The sequence below is a fragment of the Macaca thibetana genome, chromosome 13 (genome assembly GCF_024542745.1).
Source record: "Macaca thibetana thibetana isolate TM-01 chromosome 13, ASM2454274v1, whole genome shotgun sequence".
NCBI classification, from domain to species: Eukaryota; Metazoa; Chordata; class Mammalia; order Primates; family Cercopithecidae; genus Macaca; species Macaca thibetana.
The window spans coordinates 18,655,631-18,677,711 of NC_065590.1; the positions used below are offsets into that span (position 1 = coordinate 18,655,631).

At 49.1% G+C, this 22,081-nt stretch overlaps 1 protein-coding gene and 1 pseudogene across 1 annotated transcript in view; one reads left to right on the forward strand and one right to left on the reverse strand.

Moving 5' to 3' along the window:
* SH3RF3 (SH3 domain containing ring finger 3) overlaps positions 1–13,290 on the reverse strand; it is a 376,001-nt gene extending 362,711 nt beyond the window's left edge. The window contains exon 1 of the mRNA XM_050753008.1: positions 12,373–13,290. Within this exon, the coding sequence (XP_050608965.1) occupies positions 12,373–12,945 (573 nt within the window). The 5' untranslated portion in view covers positions 12,946–13,290. The remainder of the gene's footprint in view (positions 1–12,372) is intronic.
* On the forward strand, positions 12,944–14,155 carry LOC126934385 (uncharacterized; annotated as a pseudogene).
* The last annotated feature ends 7,926 nt before the right edge of the window (positions 14,156–22,081 follow it).

Consider the following 22,081-nt stretch of genomic DNA (forward strand, 5'->3'; position numbering starts at 1 on the left):
AAGAGACTCAAGGACCCCAGAAGAGGACTGGGGAGGTTGGGAAATGATGGCCACACACCAGAGGAGGTTTCCTTGAGACTTCTGTGAGTATAGAAAGGGCCCTGCCGCCTGCGGAGCTTGCAGGGGGTGGCAGAAGTGGGCAGCTGACAGCAGACTGGGCACACCTGGGGGGGGTCCCATGCATGAAAGGAGGCGAGGACCTGGCTTTGCTGAGCTGGACACGACCATCACCCTGACCTCCTTCTCCAACCAGTACCCCCTCCCGTTGATACTGTCAGGAGACTTGTTCCCCGGGGTCTAGAAAATGAGTATTTTGCTTTCTCCTGGGAGATGCTGGCTTTGGGTCCTAACTCTTCTGTCAAGACGCAGGCGTCATCGTTCTTCCTGGGACCTGCACCCTAAATTCACATCCTATTTCATGATAGAGAAAGATGCAGTGGGTTGGAGCTTCAGCCTACACCTGTAAAGAACTGGTCAGCCTGGGGACTGGTGATCTCTGCAGCTGTGGGCTCAGCTCTGGGCTGGACCTGGTCACTGGGAAAGGCAGGCATGTGCCCAGGGACTGCAGAGGTCTCAAGCCCCTCCCATGAGCTTGGCACGGTGCGGAGGGCAGCCTGTGAGGGAGGATCTGAGCCCCACTCATCACTGAGCAAGTTGGAGGAAGAGGGACCCAGGCAGAGCTGAGAGGCTGCCTCCGGAAAGCCAGCCGGTGGCAACAACAAAGGCTGACAGAGCAGTGGTTGCCAGGAATGCGCACAGTCCACAGAAGGGAAGAGTGAGGAAGAGTCACTGAAAACAGCCTGAAGAAATAAAAACAGAGACAGAAACTGCGCAGAAGGGAGACAAAAGAGAGGAATCCGCAGAAATCTGGGCTCCGGGGGTGTGGTTACATCTGTCCACCTGGATAAAGTTGACTAAAATGGGGTCACCAAGGGTGGATCCCAGCATAGCACTGATCCCTTCAATACAGCTGATATAAATGGCTCACACCAGCCAGAGACCACCCAACAGGGGTCTGGTTGTCAGGGTGCTTCAGGGATGTCCAGTTCACAGCAGCCCCAGACGGAAGGTGGGGGGGTGATGAAAGCAAGGGCTTCTCAGCCCATGAAGATGTTTACGGCAACGATAGCACCGAGTGGAAAATCGATACCCCTGGGGCCAGACTGTGTAGGTGTTGATACTCAAAGATGGGGCATTTAGTTTGGGAACGCAGAGGAGATGTTACCTTTAACATCAATCACATTGCACAGACTGGCTATTAACCGCGTGTAGAACACACAGGCCTTTTGCAGAAGGAGAAAAAAAATTCTATTTCCTATAAATTTAAAAAGCAAGAAATTGCTGAAGTCTGGGAAAAATAGAAAAAGAACATCAGTATGTAAAGGCATTGTAAGCAGATTTATGATTTGCAAAGAACCAGCGAAAGAGAGGGTCCATGGCTGGATGCAGCTGATCTCAGGAACAGAGAGAGAGAAGTCCAAACACGTGCGTCAACCACACGCAACCACACGCATCAATCGACCACATGCACCAACCACGTGCATCAATGCAGCCTTCAGAAAAGAAGCAACAGTGATGGTGCTGGAGGGGACGGTGGATAGAGGAAAAAGGGGCCTCCCAGGACTAAGCGGAAAGCCTTCTGCAGACCTGTCCTCTTCACCCCAGCCTTGTCATGTGAGTTATGTAGGCACAGTTTCAATATGTCATGAGTCACTACCTCTGATCAATAAACCATTCTGTTTCTTTAAAGCAGCTATATTTGAGACAAACAGCCTCCATCTGCCTAGGAACACAAATTTGAACAAATTAAGCCCCAGGGGCGCTGCCCTTCGGATGCAGACCCGTCCACACAACTCCAGATGTCAAACTGCCAAGCAATGGACACAATGGTCTTTGGCAAACAGGTGATTGAAAAGCTCAAAAACTGCAAGTTTTAAACTCCATTGTTCAATGGGCTGCTGACCCACAGCAGGCGCCCTTCTGCACTGTGAGGCCCAACCACAGAATCTGACATACGTCACCTCATTTGGTATGCTGGGGACAACGACTTTAAATCCAGGAAAACTCCTACTGTGCACAAGTCAGAGCTTAGTTTGTCAAACCGAGACAGGAGACACACTCCCAATTCCATAAAGATCACATTTTTAAAATTAATTTTTAAAACCCAGATTTCTAGCATTGGAAGTCTCCCCCCTGCTGTAGTCCACAACACAAATTCAGCCACAGAAGGCACAAGAGGGCTGCTGCTCAGGATACAAGAGGATTATCTTTCTATTAGGAGTGTGACTGTGTGAGAGCATTCACCTTTCACACTGCACATGTTTAGACTACAAACTTGGTCCGGACAATGACTGTTAGTGACAAAATTAACCCATCGGCATCATGTACTTAATTAAAAAAAAAGGTTAGTCTCATTGGCTATCTTTGTTGAGGTGACATTAATTTAGCACCATCTACATTCTTGATGCTCTGCACGCATTATCTCATGCAAACACATCTGGTTTTAATTACCTTTGGCTGTGCTTGGGAAGAGAAAATAGGATGCAATTTTTAAGTTATGCAGATTTGGGATATGATTATAAAGAGTTAAGGAATTCAGTGGCTTATCCATAAAAAAGTAAATACGTGGATACATTTTGATAAATAAAATAAGCTGCATAATTAAATCCACAGACACCACCCATGACTCCACGTTCCCTGCCATCACCAGGCTGTGCCCCTTGCCTTCACGTCTCTTATTACCACATGTCAAGAGATACCTATTGGCTATTTGTTTACAGTATCCTCTGAATGGTCAGTTGCAGAAAGGCCTGGATCACTTCTGGTTTTGTGACCAATGTATATCCCAGTGCCTAACACAGTGTTTGCAACAGGGTGCATAGTCAGTACATATGTGTGGACTGAATTAATTCCTAACATCACTCATTATGGGCCAGACTTCAAGAGCAGCACTCACAGAGGGCCATGGTGACAGCTCCACAGCCCCAGCACCTGGGCCACCATTCATTCTGTGTGTTCCCTACAGCTGCAGCCTTCTGGAAGGGTGTGCAGACCCAGAGGAAGAGTGACCCACTTCCCCACTGCAGATGAAGGGGAAGACTAGAATGAACCACCAGCAGCGGGCTGCCCAGGGGCTGCCCTGACCCCTCTCTGAAAGACCCAGTTCAATACAATACATGAAGTCCAGAATATAACTCAAAATTTGCTTGCCACCTCGCCAGCAAATGCGGCACCAAGCTAATTTTTAAAACAGCCTCGAAGTCCCAGCAACAGCAGCAACTGTCCATTCTTTCACAGTTAAACTCCCAAGCCTTTTTTTCTCACAGCAAAACTGAAGCCCCATTACTTTCTCCCTACGTATTTTTTAGAAATTTCTATCTGAGAGGCCGGCCACAGTGGCTCATACCTGTAATCCCAGCACTCTGGGAGGCCAAGGTGGGCAGATCACAAGGTCAGGAGTTCGAGACCAGCCTGGCCAATATGGTGAAACCCTGTCTCTACTAAAAATATAAAAAAATTAGCCGGGCATTAGCCGGGCGTGGTGGCGCTTGCCTGTAGTCCCAGCCACTTGGGAGGCTGAGGCAGAAAAATCGCTTGAACCCGGGAGGCAGAGGTAGCAGTGAGCCAAGATCGTGCCACTGCACTCCAGCTAGGGTAACAGAGCGAGACTCCATCTCAAAAAAAAAGAAAAGAAATTTCTATCTGAGAAATAAACGTACGTGTCTGCCATTGCATTTATGGGCAAAGGCACTCCACACAGGCAAGACGTCCAGAAGACGGCCTGGCCCGAGATTCAGCTGGCCCAGCCCCAGCAGTACTTTCCTCAACCCACATGGGTGAGCACTCCAAGTGTTCAGTAATCATCTGAAGGATTCCTTGACCCTTCAAATCAAACAGCAACACTGGCAGGCAAAGCTTGGAGGATTAACCGATTAGTCTTTGAACGCAAAAACAACGGCTGATCAGGACGGGTGGTGTCTGATGAGATTAGTTAACCTGCAACTATTTACTGAAACGTGCCTAAGCCTCCCTCATCTTTCTTCTTTCTCTCCAGTATCTCTGGGTCCATCCTGAAGCAACAAACGGCATGCAGTCGCCCATGAATGTGTCTTAGATCCTAAATGATAAATCCAAATAATTCTCACCTAAGGTGGTGTGCTTTGATGGCCAACAAAAATCAAAAGAAGCTTCAGAAAACGTGCTGGACACTCCTGACCTTCATCGTTCTAGCCACAGCAGCAAGTTCTCTTGTTTCCTGAGCATGTGGCACTTCCAGAGCATCTGCTCAAGAGCCAGCAACCGGGAGACACCTCTGAAAGGTGCTGCCCGCAACACCAAGCTGTTCTCAGAAAGCCTCCAGCTGTGGGATGGACCCACCTCACCATCGTCACTCCCCACCACAAAGTCAGCAAGATTCAGAAAGCGGAAGTGCAAAGTCCTCCTTTGGCAAATCTAGACTATGGAAGAAGAAACGAAAAGAGGTGAGAATCCACTGCAAACTCACAAAGCCCCAAATCGCACCGATGCCACTTTCCTCATTAGAAATTCCTGTCAGATAAACAGAGAATACAAAGATATAGACACATGTTTTCCTCTGCAGCATATCACCTAACTAAATGGGAAAAAAAATACATTTCATTATAAATAGAGACCAATGCAACTGCTGTCCCTGGAGCCCCCAGTGCCCACTGTGGTGCCTGGTACACAGCAGGTACTTAAATATGTGTGCAGTGAAGCCAGAGAGAAAAGCATCAGCGTCCCATTCCTTGAACCAGGGTAAACACAGTTCCCTGCGAACTCCCCGATTCTCTGGTGAGGTCTTGCTCTCAGTGAGCCCGGCCCCAGCACATTTACAGGTGCTCGGTGCAAGCAGGCTTCTAAATTCTCTCACGCCTCCTCCTGACCCGAATTCCTGTGGTCAATCCTAATTCATTTAAACTCACATAAATTCATGTGAGCCTTATGCACACATTCCATTAAGTGGAAATGCAAATACCATCCTATCTTCATGTTTGTTATCAGTTAAAAAATGTAAACACGTGCTACCCAAGAGAGCGGTGACTCTTCTCAGGCCTCCTTCAGGTCTCCCAAAGGACAGCTGCAGCTCTAAATGCCCTCCAAGGATGTGCAGAGCCATCAAGGGCCAGAGGAGCCTAAAGAAGGCAGAATCCAAATCGTGCTGCAACTTTATACACTTTTTCATCCCAATTTCACTCAATGGGAAAAGTGAGGCCCACATTACAGGGTGCCTGCATGATCTGTAAACCATTCACTGTTGCCGATACCTTTAGCTTGACACCCTGTTCTTTCAAAGTTAATTAAAATTCCCATAGGATACCCATCAAGCATGCATTTCACATTCATCAAATCTGAAGATCTCCCAAGCAAGGCAAATCTGATAAAAATTGACCTTGGCCTCTTCAACTGGTGCTATCAAGAGCATTTTCCTCAGCAAATGCTTGCTGATGTGTGTTTTTTTTTAATGCACCTCAAAAAAGATCATGTTAACTGTAAAAGATAGAGATTAAATACAGATTGAACTGAAATGCACACTAGAAACAATTGCGAAACTGAGCCCCGAATTTGTCATGCTCCAGCAAGCAGGCAGGCTCTCAAAAGCCAGGAGGAAGAAACAATTGGATAGAATTCTGCTCAGCTCAATCACAGCAAGCAGCCTGATTCTAGGCAGCTGTAGACAAGCTATTGTGTCCTGCGGATGACAGAGGTGGGCTCGTTTTCAGGACAGCCTGCCAACAGGCTGGATCAGCAACTGAGCAGGATTATTTTCCCCTGCTGTTTTTTTTAAAGCAGATTATGGCTTAGACATTTCTTCCCTTTTAATGAAGTTTGTAAGAATCAGAAACACTGCCTCTGATAATAAAGATAAACTTGGAGAAAATTAAAAAAGGAAACCAACAGATTCAAGCAACTACTCAGCATAGATGCCCAGTAATGCTTGACAATCCAGTTTGCACAACATGGGCTGACTGAATCTAGAGGCAAAGCGTGGTATCAGACTCACAACACACACACACACACACACACACACCCATGCACATCCACACATATACACACACACATCCTTAACTTAGAATACTAAATACCACAAATCCACCAGCAGCCAGGCAGGCACTCTGAGGTGTGCCTCACGCTTGATAAGAGACTTTAAGATTGTCGTATTAGGAATAGGCACTGAAACGACAGCCAATCATGTGTGCCAGGCACTGTATGTACGTCATCCTATTTATCCAAAGAAGCAGATAGGGCCAGGCGCAGTGGCTCCCACCTGTAATCCCAGCACTTTGGGAGGCCCAGGCGGGCGGATCACGAGGTCAGGAGATAGAGACCATCCTGGCTAACACGGTGAAACCCCGTCTCTACTAAAAATACAAAATATTTAGCCGAGTGTGGTGGCGCATGCCTGTAGTCCCAGCTACTTGGGAGGCTGAGGCAGGAGAATGGCGTGAACCCGGGAGGCGGAGCTTGCAGTGAGCCAAGATCGCGCCACTGCACTCCAGCCTGGGCCACAGAGCAAGACTCCATCTCAAAAAAAAAAAAAAAAAAAAAAAAAAAATACGAAGCAGACAGTATTCCTAATTCACTGATAAGAAGTCTCAGGAAAGCTAGCCCAGGGCACATAGTGAGAAAGTGTGGAAGCCAGGATTAAAACCACCTTCAGTGGGATTCCCACCAGTCCTTCCCCTCCTTCCACGTGTCCTGGGGGAGGTGGCAGGACATTGCCTCAAGAGAAAAGGTAGTCCTGTGTGCAGGCTTCAGATACCAGCCTGGAAGGCAACATTGTCCCCAAGAGTGTGATGGGAAACATGGGGTTGGGGCTGGGTACCATTTGCTCACCGACTGGGAGACCAAGTACAAGGGGAAGAAACCCTACTGTCTCCACTACTGGGTGTTGCCATGGGACTGTGACACCTGAAGCCACGGCCTCTCTTTGAGACGTACGGGGTAGGGATGAAAGTGAAGCCAACACAAGAGCAGAGCAGAAGGACACACCAAGTATGGATCAGTGGGGAGAGGGCAGAGCTGCTGTGTTAGCCAGCTCGGCCACTCAGGCTAATGTCCTGTTCATGTCACTTACATATTAATAGAGCTGCCTGGCACCTGTGGCCAAAGCCACAACAGATTTGATGCTGTTTCCTGTGGGCCACGCCGCTCTGCACACTCTGTGGGTTTACAAGACAGCAGCCTTGCACAGAAGAGCATCTGCAGCCCTGAGGCGTGGTGAATGGAAGGGGTGGCCACTGCTTATGTTTAGAATCTTGCCACTAACAAGCTGAGCCTGTGGTAGAGTAAGAGGACTCCTCTAACCAAGGCCAAAGTTAATCTTCCAAGAAACACCCCTATTAACTGCGTGCCGCTCAGCAATGAAATTCTGGAGCCTTAATTTCCCTACCTATATAACTAGCAACCTCACCAAGTTGTAGTAAGGGCCAGATAAGCCACACTTCAACACCGCTCAACCCTTAGCCCACAGCAGAGGCTTCATCCACGCCTGGTCCCAGTGGGTGCTCAATGAATAATAATTTAGATTATCCACTCGCTGGCTACAAACTGCTGTTTCCACGCTCAGGCGCCTTCTGAAAAGGACTTTGCTGTAACTCAGCTGTCATATCAACCACTTGTCTACTCTCTTGTGAGCTGTCTGGTTTTCTGTGAGGCCCCCCAAGTGCTGGTCTTTTCCTCTGGAGTCCTTATGACATCCAAGACCAAACCACGACAACACCCCAACCATCCAGCCAAACTGGACAGAAGGGCAGAGGAACGGAATCCTAACTCAATCACATCCTAGCTCTCTGACTTGCCCAAATATCTCTCTGGGCCTCAAAATAATAATTAGACCAGCCACTTGGCAGGATTATTGTCAACTTTCCATAAGGTGATATAAGTCAAAGTGCCCAGCATGCAGCAGGTACTTAGAAAACGTTCAACACAAAATCTCGGGTACATAAGCAGTTCAACTGTTGAGAGCCAAAGAACATGGTAACTAGCTTCCAGATACCATAGACACCCTCTCTATCCCGGCCTCCACTAGCCGACCAGCTGGACTAGTCAACTTTCCACGTCCTCTGTAACACAGCCAAAGTCACCCACACCCACCGGAGACTACAGCCTGGCAAGGCTGGGCCAGCCACTCCTGCCTGGGGAGGCCTGTGCTTATCAGGGATCTGTTGTCCTTATTCCCAACTATGCTAATGCAACTTGTACTTATAATGCTAAATATGCACCATAATTCAATAGTTTGTAACAGGGGAAGAAGTTTGAACGCAAAAAAAAAAAAAAAAAAAAAAAAAAAAAAAAAAAAAAAAAGGCCCCTTGGGAAATCAAGATGACCATGCAGGAAAGACTCAAACACTGATAAAATGGTCAAATCAGGTGTAAATGAGAACATCAAACATTATCAGGGAGGACCTATATAAAATCTAAAAGCTGCTCTACACAGAATCCTTTGAAAGTCTTAGTCTTCACTCTATTTGAAAGAAACAAATAGAAAATCATAAAAGGTGACTGTGGTTTCAGCTAAAAAGACAATCTGGAACTGAAAGAAAGGTCCTCAGCCCTGTACTCAAAAAATGGTGGAAGCATCACACATGTGTGTGCTTATAAAATATTTAACATATATAATTTTATGATTCTCCAACTTAAAATATTTTTTCCATTAAGTCCCAGTCACATTGTCAAAGAGACATGGAAGAGACTTTCAAACAGACCCAATGTGAACATATACCATTGTACCTCAAGATACAAAATGCAGATAAACTAATTAGGCTCTAATGCCTACCTTTGTATCATCAAAGGCACTGCTTAAGCTTTCTAGAGTTCTTTAATTTGTGACAATGTCCTTCCTTATAACCCTCACTGAATTCTGGAGTGACACCAGCCACTCCTGTAATCCCAGCACTTTGGGAGGCCAAGATGGGCGGATCACGAGGTCAGGAGATGAGACCATCCTGGCTAACACGGTGAAACCCCGTCTCTACTAAAAATACAAAAATTAGCCGGGCGCGGTTGCGGGCGCCTGTAGTCCCAGCTACTTGGGAGGCTGAGGCAGGAGAATGGCGGGAACCTGGGAGGCGGAGCTTGCAGTGAGTGGAGATCGCGCCACTGCGCTCCAGCCTGGGTGACAGAGCGAGACTGCATCTCACAAAAAAAAAAAAAAAAAAGAAAGCCCAAGCCAGTCTTGTTCACCTATAATAGTGCCTAGTACAGTCCAGGTGAACTGCAGAAGATGTTCTGTATAGGCTCAAATATAAGTCAAGGATTTTTTTTAAAAATTCAAAAAAAAAAAGGAATTGTCTTATATTCCAGTCCTTATTAAATCACTTACATTAAAAAGCATGCTTTGAATTAGTCAATGTGGAACCACAAAACCCTTTTAGCAAGATTCTCACTGCACTGAAACAATTTGATTGATGCTAGCTTGGGATGTTAAAGGGATTTTCTTGCAAAATAGTGAAAACAAAACAATAAACAAACAAGTTGGCCTGAGAAATTTAGCATACATTAGCAACTGCAAGGGTTGGATAGTACCATTAAAACAGGACTGTTTAAAGGTCATTTTAAGGAGTAACAAAGAAGCAACACACATACAGTATTTGCCAACAGGCATATAAAAACACCAACAAGTCCCGATCTAAGGCTATGGGTACTCGTCACTGGGTATATGATTTCCGGGGCAGCAGCGTTAACTGACTCCAAAAACGTGCTTTATCTCAAACGGCTCAGGTGAAAGCACAGCTGAGAGGTTCTGCTAACCACGTCAGGGGACTCCAAGTACTCTGGCGATCACCAAAGCCGATGAAAAAGACGCAGGTAAAGAGTTCAGGAAAACACTGTTTCGTGCCCTGCCAGTAAAAGCAAATAGAAACTAAAACTTTTTTGAAAATAATGTTGTCACAAGGTCTAACTGTAACAAAATTAATAAAATAAGCTACACAAATACTTACCTTCTTACCTAAAAAAGTATACATATCCTAATTGACATCTAAAAGAAGATGTGAGGAGCTTCTAATTGGGAAATGATGGGACTGTCATATTTATGGTTACCTATCATGGCACATTAGTTAAGTAAGTGTCCCTCTATTAAACAACATGCAACAACACCCAGCATTCAACTTTCCTGGGAGGAGTCAAGCAATTCCAATGGACAGTAAAGTATCTAAAGTAATTTTCAGCTGAAATCTTTGTCAACCAAATGTATAGGGTTGCTCAATGCCCGATACGGTATTACAATCCTTCCCACCCCTGAAGCATGTGCTGGACCTAATGCTATTATCCCAACATGGTAGTACAGTGCTAGTGTAGTGTGAATACAGCATGCAGGACTCCTGGTTATTAGTTAAATAAGTGCTCGTCTATTAAACAACATCCAGAAACATCCCAAACACAAAAAGTCATGAACATGACTATGTACCCACAAGGAAAGTCAACCAAGGGTCTCAAAATATGGTAAGTAAAACATCAATTTCCTGCTACTACTAAATGTTACTACTAAAAAGTTCCAATCTTCAACCCCTTTGATAAGTTCTAAAAGGTACTACAAATGCCACAGAATTCCCAGAGTGGCATCAAAGCTTCAGCCTGTTACATTTCAGAGGTTACCTCCTAACCTCCTGGTCAAACACAAGTCCCCCAAGATAAACTAGGAGGACATCTGTAAAGAGATGGTCATCAGAATGTCCCAGCATTTTACCAGAAGCAGGGCTCCAAATACCATATATCAGAACAGAAGAAGGTAATCCGCCTATTCAGCAAATAAAGATATTTAATTATAAATACCTTCGAACAAAAACAGCAACAAGGCCAGGAAGGAAGAGTTTGAAAATTTCTAACGCAAGCATTTAGCTAGATTTAATCACAATTAAAACCAAAGAAAAAAAATTCCCCTTCGGCAGGCAGCGCCCCCAGGTGACCCCCAGTGACTACCCCTGACTGTCGCCATTATTCCTGATCCATAGGAAAAAAAGCCCATTGCAGCAAAGAATGGCATTTAACTCAAGGTCAACATCCAAAATTTTTTTTTTTTTTTTTTACCTTTTTTTTTATTATTATACTTTTAAGTTCTAGGATACATGTGCACAACGTGCAGGTTTGTTACATACGTAGACACATGCCATGTTGGTGTGCTGTACCCATTAACTCGTCATTTACATTAGGCATATCTCCTAATGCTATCCCTCGCCCCGTCCCCTCCCCAAAATAGGCCCGGGTGGGTGATGTTCCCCTTCCTGTGTCCAAGTGATCTCATTGTCCAATTCCCACCTTAACCTTAGAGATTGGCAGTACTGCCTAAACCAGGTGCTAGAATGTTCCCAGCATTTCAGGATTACACATGGTGGAAGGACTAGGCATCACCAACTCCTTAAATAGTCAAAAGTAGAGGAATAAAGTTGTTTCTAAAGCAAATGATTATTCCAATAGACGACGTTTTGTTTTGTTTTGTTTTGTTCTTTTAACATTTAAGAGCTTTTCCCCTTTTAAACAAATTAACAAAACCCGGGTCCTTTTGTTCCCACTTAAACCAGCATCCCATGCCCTCTTCCCTGATGACAGTTCACAAGGTGGCAAGGGTGTGTAAAGACAAGCTGTAAGACGCTTTTAAAACCAAATCACTGAAGCCATCCAGAGAAGGTCCTTCGTCTAAAACAGAAGCAGTGAAGGCCCTAAAATGCGGCTGTACCAAAAATAATAATAATAAAAATAAATAACCCCCGTGGGAATGCAACCCTGCCTGGGAGCCCAGGAGAAGACCTTGGCTTCTGGTCAGACACTGCCAAGTCCAAAAAGGGCTGGGTCAAAAGGCTCCTGGAGCCTCCAGATCAACTCCTTCTAGACTAGAAGGAGTTTGCGATCAGCATTCTTCCAAACCCCAGTCCTACTCTGCCTTCTGCCCTCCCCTCCTTAGCCAGACCGCAGGCAGGAGGCCCGCCGGCTTCCCAATGCAGCCATCAGAGCCCAGTCACAAACGTTAAGCTCTAACTTTTCTCCCGGCAGGCCCAGAGTGTGCAGAGGGAGTGCCTGGGGATCCAGAGGAAGAAGGTCCCCGTTTCTAGAGAGATGCAAGGGTGATGCTAAGTTGAAGACGCAGGGTAACAAGTCCGGCCAAGGAATCGGGGGTGAGCGGCGGGACAGGAAGGCGTGCCCACACCGCAGAGGACGGGACGCACGTGAACAAGCGACGAGGTGCCCTGGGACCGGATGCCGCCACTGAGCAAGGGAAGTTGGAGGAAGAGCAACAGCGGAGTGGGCCAACACCAGGCCACGCTTGGTCTCTTCCACACCTCATCATTGCCCCCACGCTGAAGCACCCACACACTCCCACGTGCCGTGGCCACTTCCGCGGAGACAGATACCCACCTTTGCCACCGGTGCGCTCCTGCTGGTCGCCAGCTCCCGCAGACTGCCGGTGGCGCTGCCCGCGGCTGCGGAGAGGAAAATCGGGGAACCCGGGGCGCTGCCTGTCGCGCCGCCCCCGCCGCCCGCGAGCGTGGGGGCCGCACTCTGGCCGGGGACGGGACGCGCGGGCGGGCTGCCGCCGGGGCTGGTGCCCGCGCGGGGCCGCTGACGGATGCCGTCCAGCAGGCGCACCAGCAAGATGTTGGCGGGGAGCTCGTCCACGCCGCAGCCCACCAGGATGCGGCACTCGGGGCAGCGCAGCTCGTGGCGCGAGCATACGATGCTCTCCAGGCAGCGGCGGCAGAAAGTGTGTTGGCATGGCAGCACCTTGGCCGTGGTGTCCAGGCGCTCCAGGCACACGGAGCACTCCAGCAAGTCCAGCAGCGACGACTCGTCCATGTCCTCGCCCGCCCCCGCGGCGGTGGCCGCCGCCCGCCGCCGCCGCCGCTCGCCTGGCCTGTCCTCGTCGCCCTCGCTCTGCGCAGCAGCGGCGGCCGCCTTGGATGCGCACAGCCAGGACGCTCCGAGCAGCATGGGGGAGGCGCCCGCAGCGGTCTCGCGCGGCTGCCTAGGTCCCAGGGCCGGCGTGGAGCCCGCCACCGGCAGCCGGCATCAGAACCGGGGAGCCGGGCTCCGCCGTGACTTTCTTCACCCCGGCTGGTGGCCCGAGGCTAGGGCTGTGGCGGTGTGAAGTGGCTCGCCGACCGGCCTGCGTGGCGGGGACCTGAGTTCCGCGCGCAGCAAGCTAACTCCCTGCCAGCCGAGCCCGCCCAGTCCTGCGCGCAGCGCCAGCGGCTGCCGGCTACACCTGTCCCGCCGCGCGTCCGCCCCGCGCGGGGACCGGGGGTGCTGCCGGGCCCGAAGCTCAATGGGTTCTGTGCTGTAAGCGGTGGCTCGCGCCTGGGAGACCAGCGGCAGGAAGTGCGGGCAGCGGCCGGCCAGGTCCCCGGGGAGGCCGGGGCGCGGCGTGCGCGCTCCCCCGCGCAGCTGGCGAGCCGCACCGCCCCCGCGGCACCTCCATGCGCCCCTGGCCTGCTCGCAAGTCGCTGTTCTCCAGAGGGTTTAGCCGGACCGTTCCTCTTCCTCGGCCGCGAGCACGTGCGCGGGGGTGCGCGCGGAGGTCACGGTCACTGCGGGGCGCAGGGAAGGAGGCGCCGCGCCTGCAGGACCTCCCTTCGCCTGGGCGCACGCCGCGCACGCAGGCGATTAGCCTCGTCCCCTAGGACATTGCCAGGGCTCTAGGGAACCCCTCCTGCGCAGGCTTGGCCCTGCCTCCTCCAGGCTTCCGAGTCTTTTTCGGCTTTTCGTGAGCCTCAGAGAGGGACGTTTCCTGCCAACGCTGCTGCGAAGGAAAGTTTGGGCGGCGTTATCCCGACTGCCTTCCTCGCCAGCGCCGGCGAGCAGCTTGGGGACACGGCCGACGCCCGGGCATCCTCCCCGACGACTCCCCGGAGCGCTCCCGGTGCTGACTCCTTTCCGAGCGGCGTGCAGAAGTGACAGCCCCGGAGCTTCGTTCGGGTGTAGGTGTGGGGATGTCCCTCAAGGCAGGAGGGGAAGGCGCTCCGGTTGAAGGGGGTACCCCGGGGCCCGCGCCGACTCCTCCCGGTGCAGCCTTGGCTCTCCGGAGTCACGGGTCGTAGGTTGGCGCCGCTGCCCGCCGACCAGCACCCTGGCGCCAGGCGCCCGGCCTCGCGCCGCACCCTTGGCGGTGCTGTACGAGGGGCTCCACCGCCCGCTGCGGCGCAGTCTCGTGAACCCCGCTCCAATTTTTTCCTACGGAGGCGCAGAGGAGGGGAAATTCGCGCTCTCCTTCCCGACGCCCCGGCTTCTGGGAGCGTCAGAGCAACGGAAGTACGTACAGGAGAACCGAGAGCAGCAGGGAAGTTTGGCGGTGGGCTGGGGTCGGCGGCGAAGATTCCCTGCCGTGCGCTGCCCCCTCGTGGCCGCTTTGCGTTTCCGTCGGGAACGGCTGGGTTCCCGTCCGGGGCCCAGCACAAACCAGGACTGGCTGGACGCTCCACAGCGGGTTCAGCCACGGCTAAAATCAGAAGAGTCGCGGAGGGCCCGCCTACCGGCCAGCCTGTCCTTGTGGTTTGTGAAGTTGTATGATCTTTCTGTTATTCGGGAAAAAAGTAGTATTTATTGAGGCTGAAAGGCCAAAAGTGTGCTATATATATTATTTAATCCTCTAAACAGCTCTGCGAGATAATTATTTTATTTATTTATATTTACTTACATAGCTTTAGACAGGATCTCGTTCTATCAGGCAGGCTAGAGCGCAGGGTGCGATCACGGCTCACTGCAGCCTCGAACTCTTGGGCTCAAGCCATCCTCTCACCTCAGCCTCCTGAATAGTTGAAACTACAGGTGCGCCACTACGCCTGGCTGAATTTTAAATTTAAATTTTTTTTTAATTTAAATTTTCAGAGTCTCCTTTTGTTGCCTAGGCTAGTCTCAAACTCCTGGGCTCAAGAGATCCTCCAACCTCGTCCTCACAAAGTGCTGGGAGTACAGGGGCCAGCCACCATGCCCAACCTATGATAATTATTTTAAACTCATTTTACAGATGAGGAAAGTGATATTCATACTTGTAAAGCCATTGGGGCTGAATTTTCATTTTTGTATCCCCAGAACTAACACATAAAGCTGACATGCCATTACAGTGTAAGCTCTCTGTAAGCTACAGATCGTTTCCACTATAATACCCTTAGTGCCTAGGGCAGTGCCTAGCATATAGTAGGTGCTCAACAAATACTTGGAGAATGAATGAAAGGACACCTCTCTCTCTCTCTCTCTCTCTGTCTCTCTCTCTCTCTCTTTTCTCTCTCTCTCTCTTTCTGTCTCTCTCTCCACCTTCTCGTGATTTGAAGGCAGATCTTAGTATCTCAATTACACATACCCTGTGCTTATATCAGGATGCTAGTCCCGGAAACTTTGCTTCTGATAGCAGCAGGTGGCTTTCCTAACCCAGATGTCTCTCAGCAGTGTGGAGTTCCATCTGTATGATTTACATCAGTGCCAACAACAGGGTGAGATGGAAGGCATCCCAGAGCTGCCTGGCTTCCCTTGAGGGCTGAAGGAAGGGCACACACCTTGCAGTGCATGGAAACATATTCACATGAACCACCTTTCACGCTTACCCTTGCTCAGGAATAAGGGGAATTTTTGAGAGGACCCAGGATACTTGATCCAAGAGCAGATGGTAGACACAGCATCCAAGGGGGAGCATAAAGAGGGGACCCGTCAGGCACTGGGAGGGCTCACAGAGAGCAAGGACTGCCTGTAATGACATCCCCGGGTGATTTTGGTTGCAAGCAACAGAAACCAACTCTAGGTAGATTTTAAAGGAAGCAGAATATACACTAATAGTAAGAGGCATCTCATAGGATCCCAGGCTAAGAGCTGGGCCCGATTAACACAGATAGAGAGCCTGCATTGTGTGTTGCTGACCCTGTCTCTAGTTGATGACTCGACCCTTCACTTTCTTGCACCAGCTGCCTCTGCTTCCCAACCCACGTGACAGAAAACATGGTCAAAGCTCCATAAGCCTTTCTTCCAACCACATGAGCCACTCCTGGAAGTTCTAAAACTCTTATCACTAGCATGGACCAGTGGTCATTCTTTGGACCCGTGTGCCTTGGCCACAGGAGCAGGATCATCTGCAACCTGGCAGCACTCTCTGTAGTCACACAGGAGAAGCAAGAATTTCCAGAAGAATTGCTATGCTGGGCAGTCAGAACAACAGATGCCCGTGCCAGAAGCTCACCGCCACATCTCTGCCCTCAGTACATCTTTATCTTGCACAACCTAAGACAAGAGCAAGAGAGGGCTACTGAAGCCCACCTTTCCCAGCTTTCTTCTGCCTCCACTTTACCCCTTTTGCCCCTGCCATAACCAGCACCCACAGGACACACAGACTATGCACCCAGATGTCCACAGTGACTGGGCAGGGCATAAAATTAATGAAGCAGGGTGAACCCCAGGCAGTAGGGCCTGGTGGGGACTGCAGTGAGCTTCGTCTGCACCTTTCAGAGGAAGTAGCTGCTGCCCAGCTCCAGCCCTGGGGAAATGATGACCAAATGTTGCTAGATCTTCATACCTTTCAAGAGAAGTTGGAAGTGCTGCTTTTTGCATGACATCTCCTGATGTTCAACAGTTGGCAACCGATTCAGTTCTCAAAAACCACCATATTAGCCAAACAAAATAAATGTGTGGTCAGATTGGCCCATAGACCGCCAGTTTCCAATTTCTGGTTGAAGTCGCCAAGTACACTACGCTACAGTGTGAGGGAATTTAAGGGTGTGAACTAAATAGTTGAAGTATTACAAATACGGTCTTATGTTACTCGGTTACATTTGCACATGTTCAATAAGCCAATTATATAAGTAAATAATTGAGAAGACCTGGCTTTACAGCCATTCCTAAAAAGATCTGGGGATTTCAGTTGACCACAAGCATCCCGTGAGCCAACATGAGTCATCTATGTAGTACGGCTGACTAGAGAAGTAATGAAATCTTCAGATGCCTTCATGAAAGTTAAGGTGAGGGGCGGTCAGGGTTTGGAAAAAAATAATCCCATTGTCCCTCAGACTTGTGAGATTACTTCCAATTCTGGGTACCAAAAATTAATGACAATGTGGTAAGGGATCCGGAGGCCTCATCCATGAGTTTCAGTTGAAGGAACACAGGGCGTCTGTCCAGAGGAGAAAAAGCTCAGAGGAAACAGGACTGGACGGCTATATGTCAGGTTTTTGGCTGCCCAAAATTTGAACTTCTTTTTAGATTTGGAAGATGCTCCACGTGGTGATAGTCAGATAATTCTAACTCCCACCCCACTCTGCTAAGGTGTGGGAATGTGACAGGCTCAGCCAGTCAAAAGCTTCCCCTCCCCGACAACACTCTGAGAAGTAGAGGGACCTGAGCAGAGGAAGCACCGAGAGTTCAGCCACTGTGGGGCAGGTGGCCAGCAGCAGCAGTGCCTGCAACCTGGTGCCCGCCTGGTGGGCAGAGTGGCCTGTAGCATCTCAGAGCGGGGGCACACCTTGGCAACAGGCCAACCCTGGACGTGACCGCCTGGTAAGCCTGGGCTGTAGCCTTCACTGCTTTCCTGGTCTTGCTGTTGATCCTATGGATTTCCCAATTTCATTTCCTTAGTTTCTTTTTTGTTAAATCAACCAGAGTCCATTTTTGTTGTTTTCAACTGGGAAACCAAATTCATACACATTATTTACGACCAACGAAGCCCCTCTATATGAGACAGGCGTCACTGCACTGAGCAGCAGCTCCATTTGCAGAACCCTGGAGGATCTCTACCAGGCATTGCACCGTGTGGGGTTGAAGCAGGTTTAGTCAGGCAACCCTAAATGTGCTCATTTGGGGCAAGAAAAAATCTGATGCAGGGAGACACAAAATTGGAAGTTACTGGTTAAAAACTAACACAGGATGACAACAAAGCAAATTCACTTAATGCCACTGAACTATACACTTTAAAATGGGTAAAATGGTCACTTTTATGTTATGTATTTTCCCACAATTTTAAGAATAAAACTGCAGCCGGGCAAGGTGGCTCATGCCTGTAATCCCAGCATTTTGGGCGGCTGAGACGGGCGGATCACCTGAGGTCAGGAGTTCGAGACCAACCTGGCCAACATAGTGAAACCCTGTCTTTACTAAAAATAAAAATAAAAAAAATTAGCCCGGGCACAGTGGCTCACGCCTGTAATCCCAGAACTTTGGGAGGCCGAGGCGGGCAGATCACATGAGGTCAGGAGTTCGAGACCATCCTGACTAACATGGTGAAACCCTGTCTCTACTAAAATACAAAAATTTGCCAGATGTGGTGGTGGGCACCTGTAACCTCAGCTATTTGGGAGGTTGAGGCAGGAGAATCGCTTGAACCCAGAAGGTAGAGGTTGCAATGAGCTGAGATCATGCCATTGCACTCCAGCCTGGGCAACAAGAGCGAGACTCTGTCTCCAAAAAAAAAAAAAAAAATTAACTAGATGTGGTGGCATGCACCTGTAATCCCAGGTACTCGGGAGACTAAGGCATGAGACTCACTTGAACCCGGGAGGTGGAGGCTGCAGCATGTTTAGAGTGCACCACCACACTCTAACCTGGGCGACACAGCTAGACCGTCTCAAAAATATAATAAATAAATGGCCAGGCGCGGTGGCTCACGCCTGTAATCCCACCACTTTGGGAGGCCAAGGCGGGCGGATCACAAGGTCAGGAGAATGAGACCATCCTGGCCAACACGGTGAAACCTCGTCTCTACTAAAAATAAAAAATACCAAAAATTAGCTGGACATGGTGGTGCGCGCCTGTAGTCCCAGCTGCTCGGGAGGCTGAGGCAGGAGAATGGCATGAACCCGGGAAGTGGAGCTTACAGTGAGCTGAGATCGCACCACTGCACTCCAGCCTGGGTGAGAGAGTGAGACTCTGTCTCAAAAAAAAAAATAGAGATAGATATATATGTGTGTGTGTGTGTGTGTGTGTGTGTGTGTGTGTGTGTGTGTGTGTGTGATATATATATATATATAAAATAAATAAAACTGAAAAGTAAAATAACAGAGGAGTAAAGAGTCCAGTGCTAAGAACCTTGGTTTCAGTTATGTCCATGGGAGTTCATTCAACAACCTATAAATTGAGCACCAACTGTATACCAGCAAGGTCTTAGACCTTCCCTTGAAACACTGGCATTCTAGAAGGGCAGGATGGAACTGTCAAAAACAGGTGCAGCCATGGGTGAGAACTGGCAGCCAGCCACAGCACCGTGCTCTCTGTCCTGGTGAACTCATTCTTCCTCCACGCAGCCCTATGAGGCAAGTATTAATGTGGTACCTTCATTTCACAGGTGAGGAAACTGAGGCAAAAAGAGACTATGTAACCAACCCAATGTCACACTGCTGCTGAGTGGAATAGTCAAGACTTGCATCCAAAGTGGGGAACTTGAGTCTATATTTTACATCCACCCAGCCCCTGGAGCTCATGAATAAGACCAGAGCTAAAAATACAGACTTGAATTCATCCGCATATAGGCAGTAGGAAGACCCAGGGGAGCAAATGCTTTCACCCATGGAGAAGAGAGAAAGGCATGCTTGGGGCAGAGCCCCAGAGAGCACCGTGCTTCAGGGGAAGGAAGGAAGGAGGGAGGGAGGGAAGGAGGGAGGGAGGGGGAGAGAGAGAGAGAAGGAGAGAGGGAGGGAAAGCCTCAGTGAGGAAGCCTGAGTTGGGATGACACAGGGCTTGAGAAAGAGCAAAAGAGGGTGGTGAGAGCTCAGGGCACCTGTCTAGTTAACACCCAGAGGAGATGGATATGAGGGTGTCACTAACTCTGAGCCATGGCTGATACCTGCACTCTGAGAATGGCCACACGCATTCACCACTCTTCTCTGATGCCTCCTCCTCCCTGCAGTCTTCCATGATCTCCCAGCTATGTGAATGTCAGGCACAACTGTGGGCTACATAGTCCACCAGGCATGGGTTCAAGCCTGTTTCTCCTGTTAGGGTTCAAGCCTGTTAACTGTCACTGTGCAAGTTATCAAGGCTGCTTAAGACACAACTTGAGGTGAGAGGAATTAAACACCACAGTGTTAAATTACCTTGTTTATTGTTTGGTTTTGGCCTTGGGTTTTTTGTTTTGTTTTGTTTTGGTTTTTTGTTTGTTTGTGTGTGTGTGTGTAGTAGCATAATCATGGTTCACTGTAGCCTGGAACTCCTGAGCTAAAGGGATCCTCCCACCTTTGCCTATTGAGTAGCTGGGACCACAGGCGCATGCCACCATGTCTGGCTAATTTTTTAAATTTTTGTAGAGACTAGGTCTCCCTATGTGCCCAGGCTGGTCTCAAACTCCTGGGTTCAAGTGGTCCTCCCACCTTGGCCTCCCAAAGTACTAGGATTACAGGCATGAGCCCCCACACCTGGCCTAAATTACTGTGTTGATGGGGGCTTTAGTAAGACAAAACTCATACAGTGGAGGCTGTGAAATCACACTTGAATCCTCTTATCCCTGCTACCCAACATCTCTGGGCTTGTGCCCACATGCACAGGCTGCAAACACCAGGGGCAGTCCTCAGCAATGGCAGATGACAGCTATCCTGTCCTTCAGGAGGGATAGCTTTACACTGTCCCCTAGCAGGGTTAAGCCTCACACAAGCTAACTTGCCCACAGTGAACCTGCTGATTTGCTCGTGCTTCCTCTCTAAGTCCCTTTCCAATCCCTGTTGATGTTTCCTGGGGGTCCCCTCCCAAATAAACTACTTGGCCACAAATCCTTCTCTTAAGATCTGCTTCTGGGAAACGACAGCAGTGTGGAAAATACTAAGCAAACAATGGGCACTCACTACCTGTAAATTTCTTTCAACAAAAGCGTGTTCCCTCCTGAATCCCTTCTGAAACCACATCTGTTCTTCTCATCCTGACTTGATCCCTCTCTCTCACAGTTGCCTTATCTTGCTTTCTTGAACTTGAGCTCTTGAGTAGCAGACTCAAGCTTGTATCCTCCCCACTAACAAGCACAGTGCTTTACACCAGCAGGTACTCAGTAGACACCTGCTGAATACACACATGAAAAAAGATAGCCTCCTCGGCCACTGATTAAATGCCAGAGGTAGCAGGAGGAGAAGTTTTATTTTAGACACATGAGTTAGAGGTGCTAGCAGGCAGGGAGGTACAGATATCTGGCAGTTAGGGATATGATTCAAACAGGGCTCCAGAGGGAGGTCAGGGCTGGGGGTGTGAATCTGGGAGTCATTTTCCTGGAGGTGATAGATGAAGCCTCCAAGGGGAAGAGAAACCCCTGGTTTTTACTCCGGAAACTGCAAGAGAGCCTTTCCCACTAGCTAAGCAGAGGACAGGGGATCAGGGGAAACTTGCAGCAGGGGGTCTCATCAGTCACTGAGCTGCTCAGAACACTCTCCATCTGCAGGTTGCAAAATGCTTTACAGATGTGATTTAGTGCTACACAAATGTTGCCATTCCCATGACAGAGAGGGTGACAGAGGAAAGTTCTTAAGCTTGAGAAATAGATGCTGTGCACCTATTTAAGCTTTCAAAGCAGTTGCTCTAGGTAATTGCAATGTAAATATCATCAGTGCAAGTGACGGGTTTTTTTATTCCTGGAAAGGAATAAAAATTAAGACTTTGTTTTTTAATTTTTAGACACCTGGGTCCCTGGTTAGGTAGAACTTCACTTTTTTTTTTTTTTTTTTTTTTTTTTGAGACGGAGTCTCACTCTGTTGCCCAGGCTGGAGTGCAGTGGTGCGATCTCAGCTCACTGCAAGCTCCGCCTCCTAAGTTCATGCAGTTCTCCTGCCTCAGCCTCCCGAGTAGCTGGGACTACAGGTACCCTGCCACCATGTCCAGCTAATTTTTTGTATTTTTAGTAGAGACGAAGTTTCACCATTTTAGCCAGGATGGTCTCGATCTCCTGACCTCATGAACCACCCGCCTCGGACTCCCAAAGTGCTGGGATTACAGGTGTGAGCCACCGCGCCTGGCCCTATCTGCTTCTTTGGATAAATAGGATGACATACGTACAGTGCCTGGCACACATGATCGGCTGTCGTTTCAGTGCCTATTCCTAATATGACAGTCTTAAAGTCTCTTATCAAGCGTGAGGCACACCTCAGAGTGCCTCCTCTTACAAATGAGTTGGGCAGGGTGACTC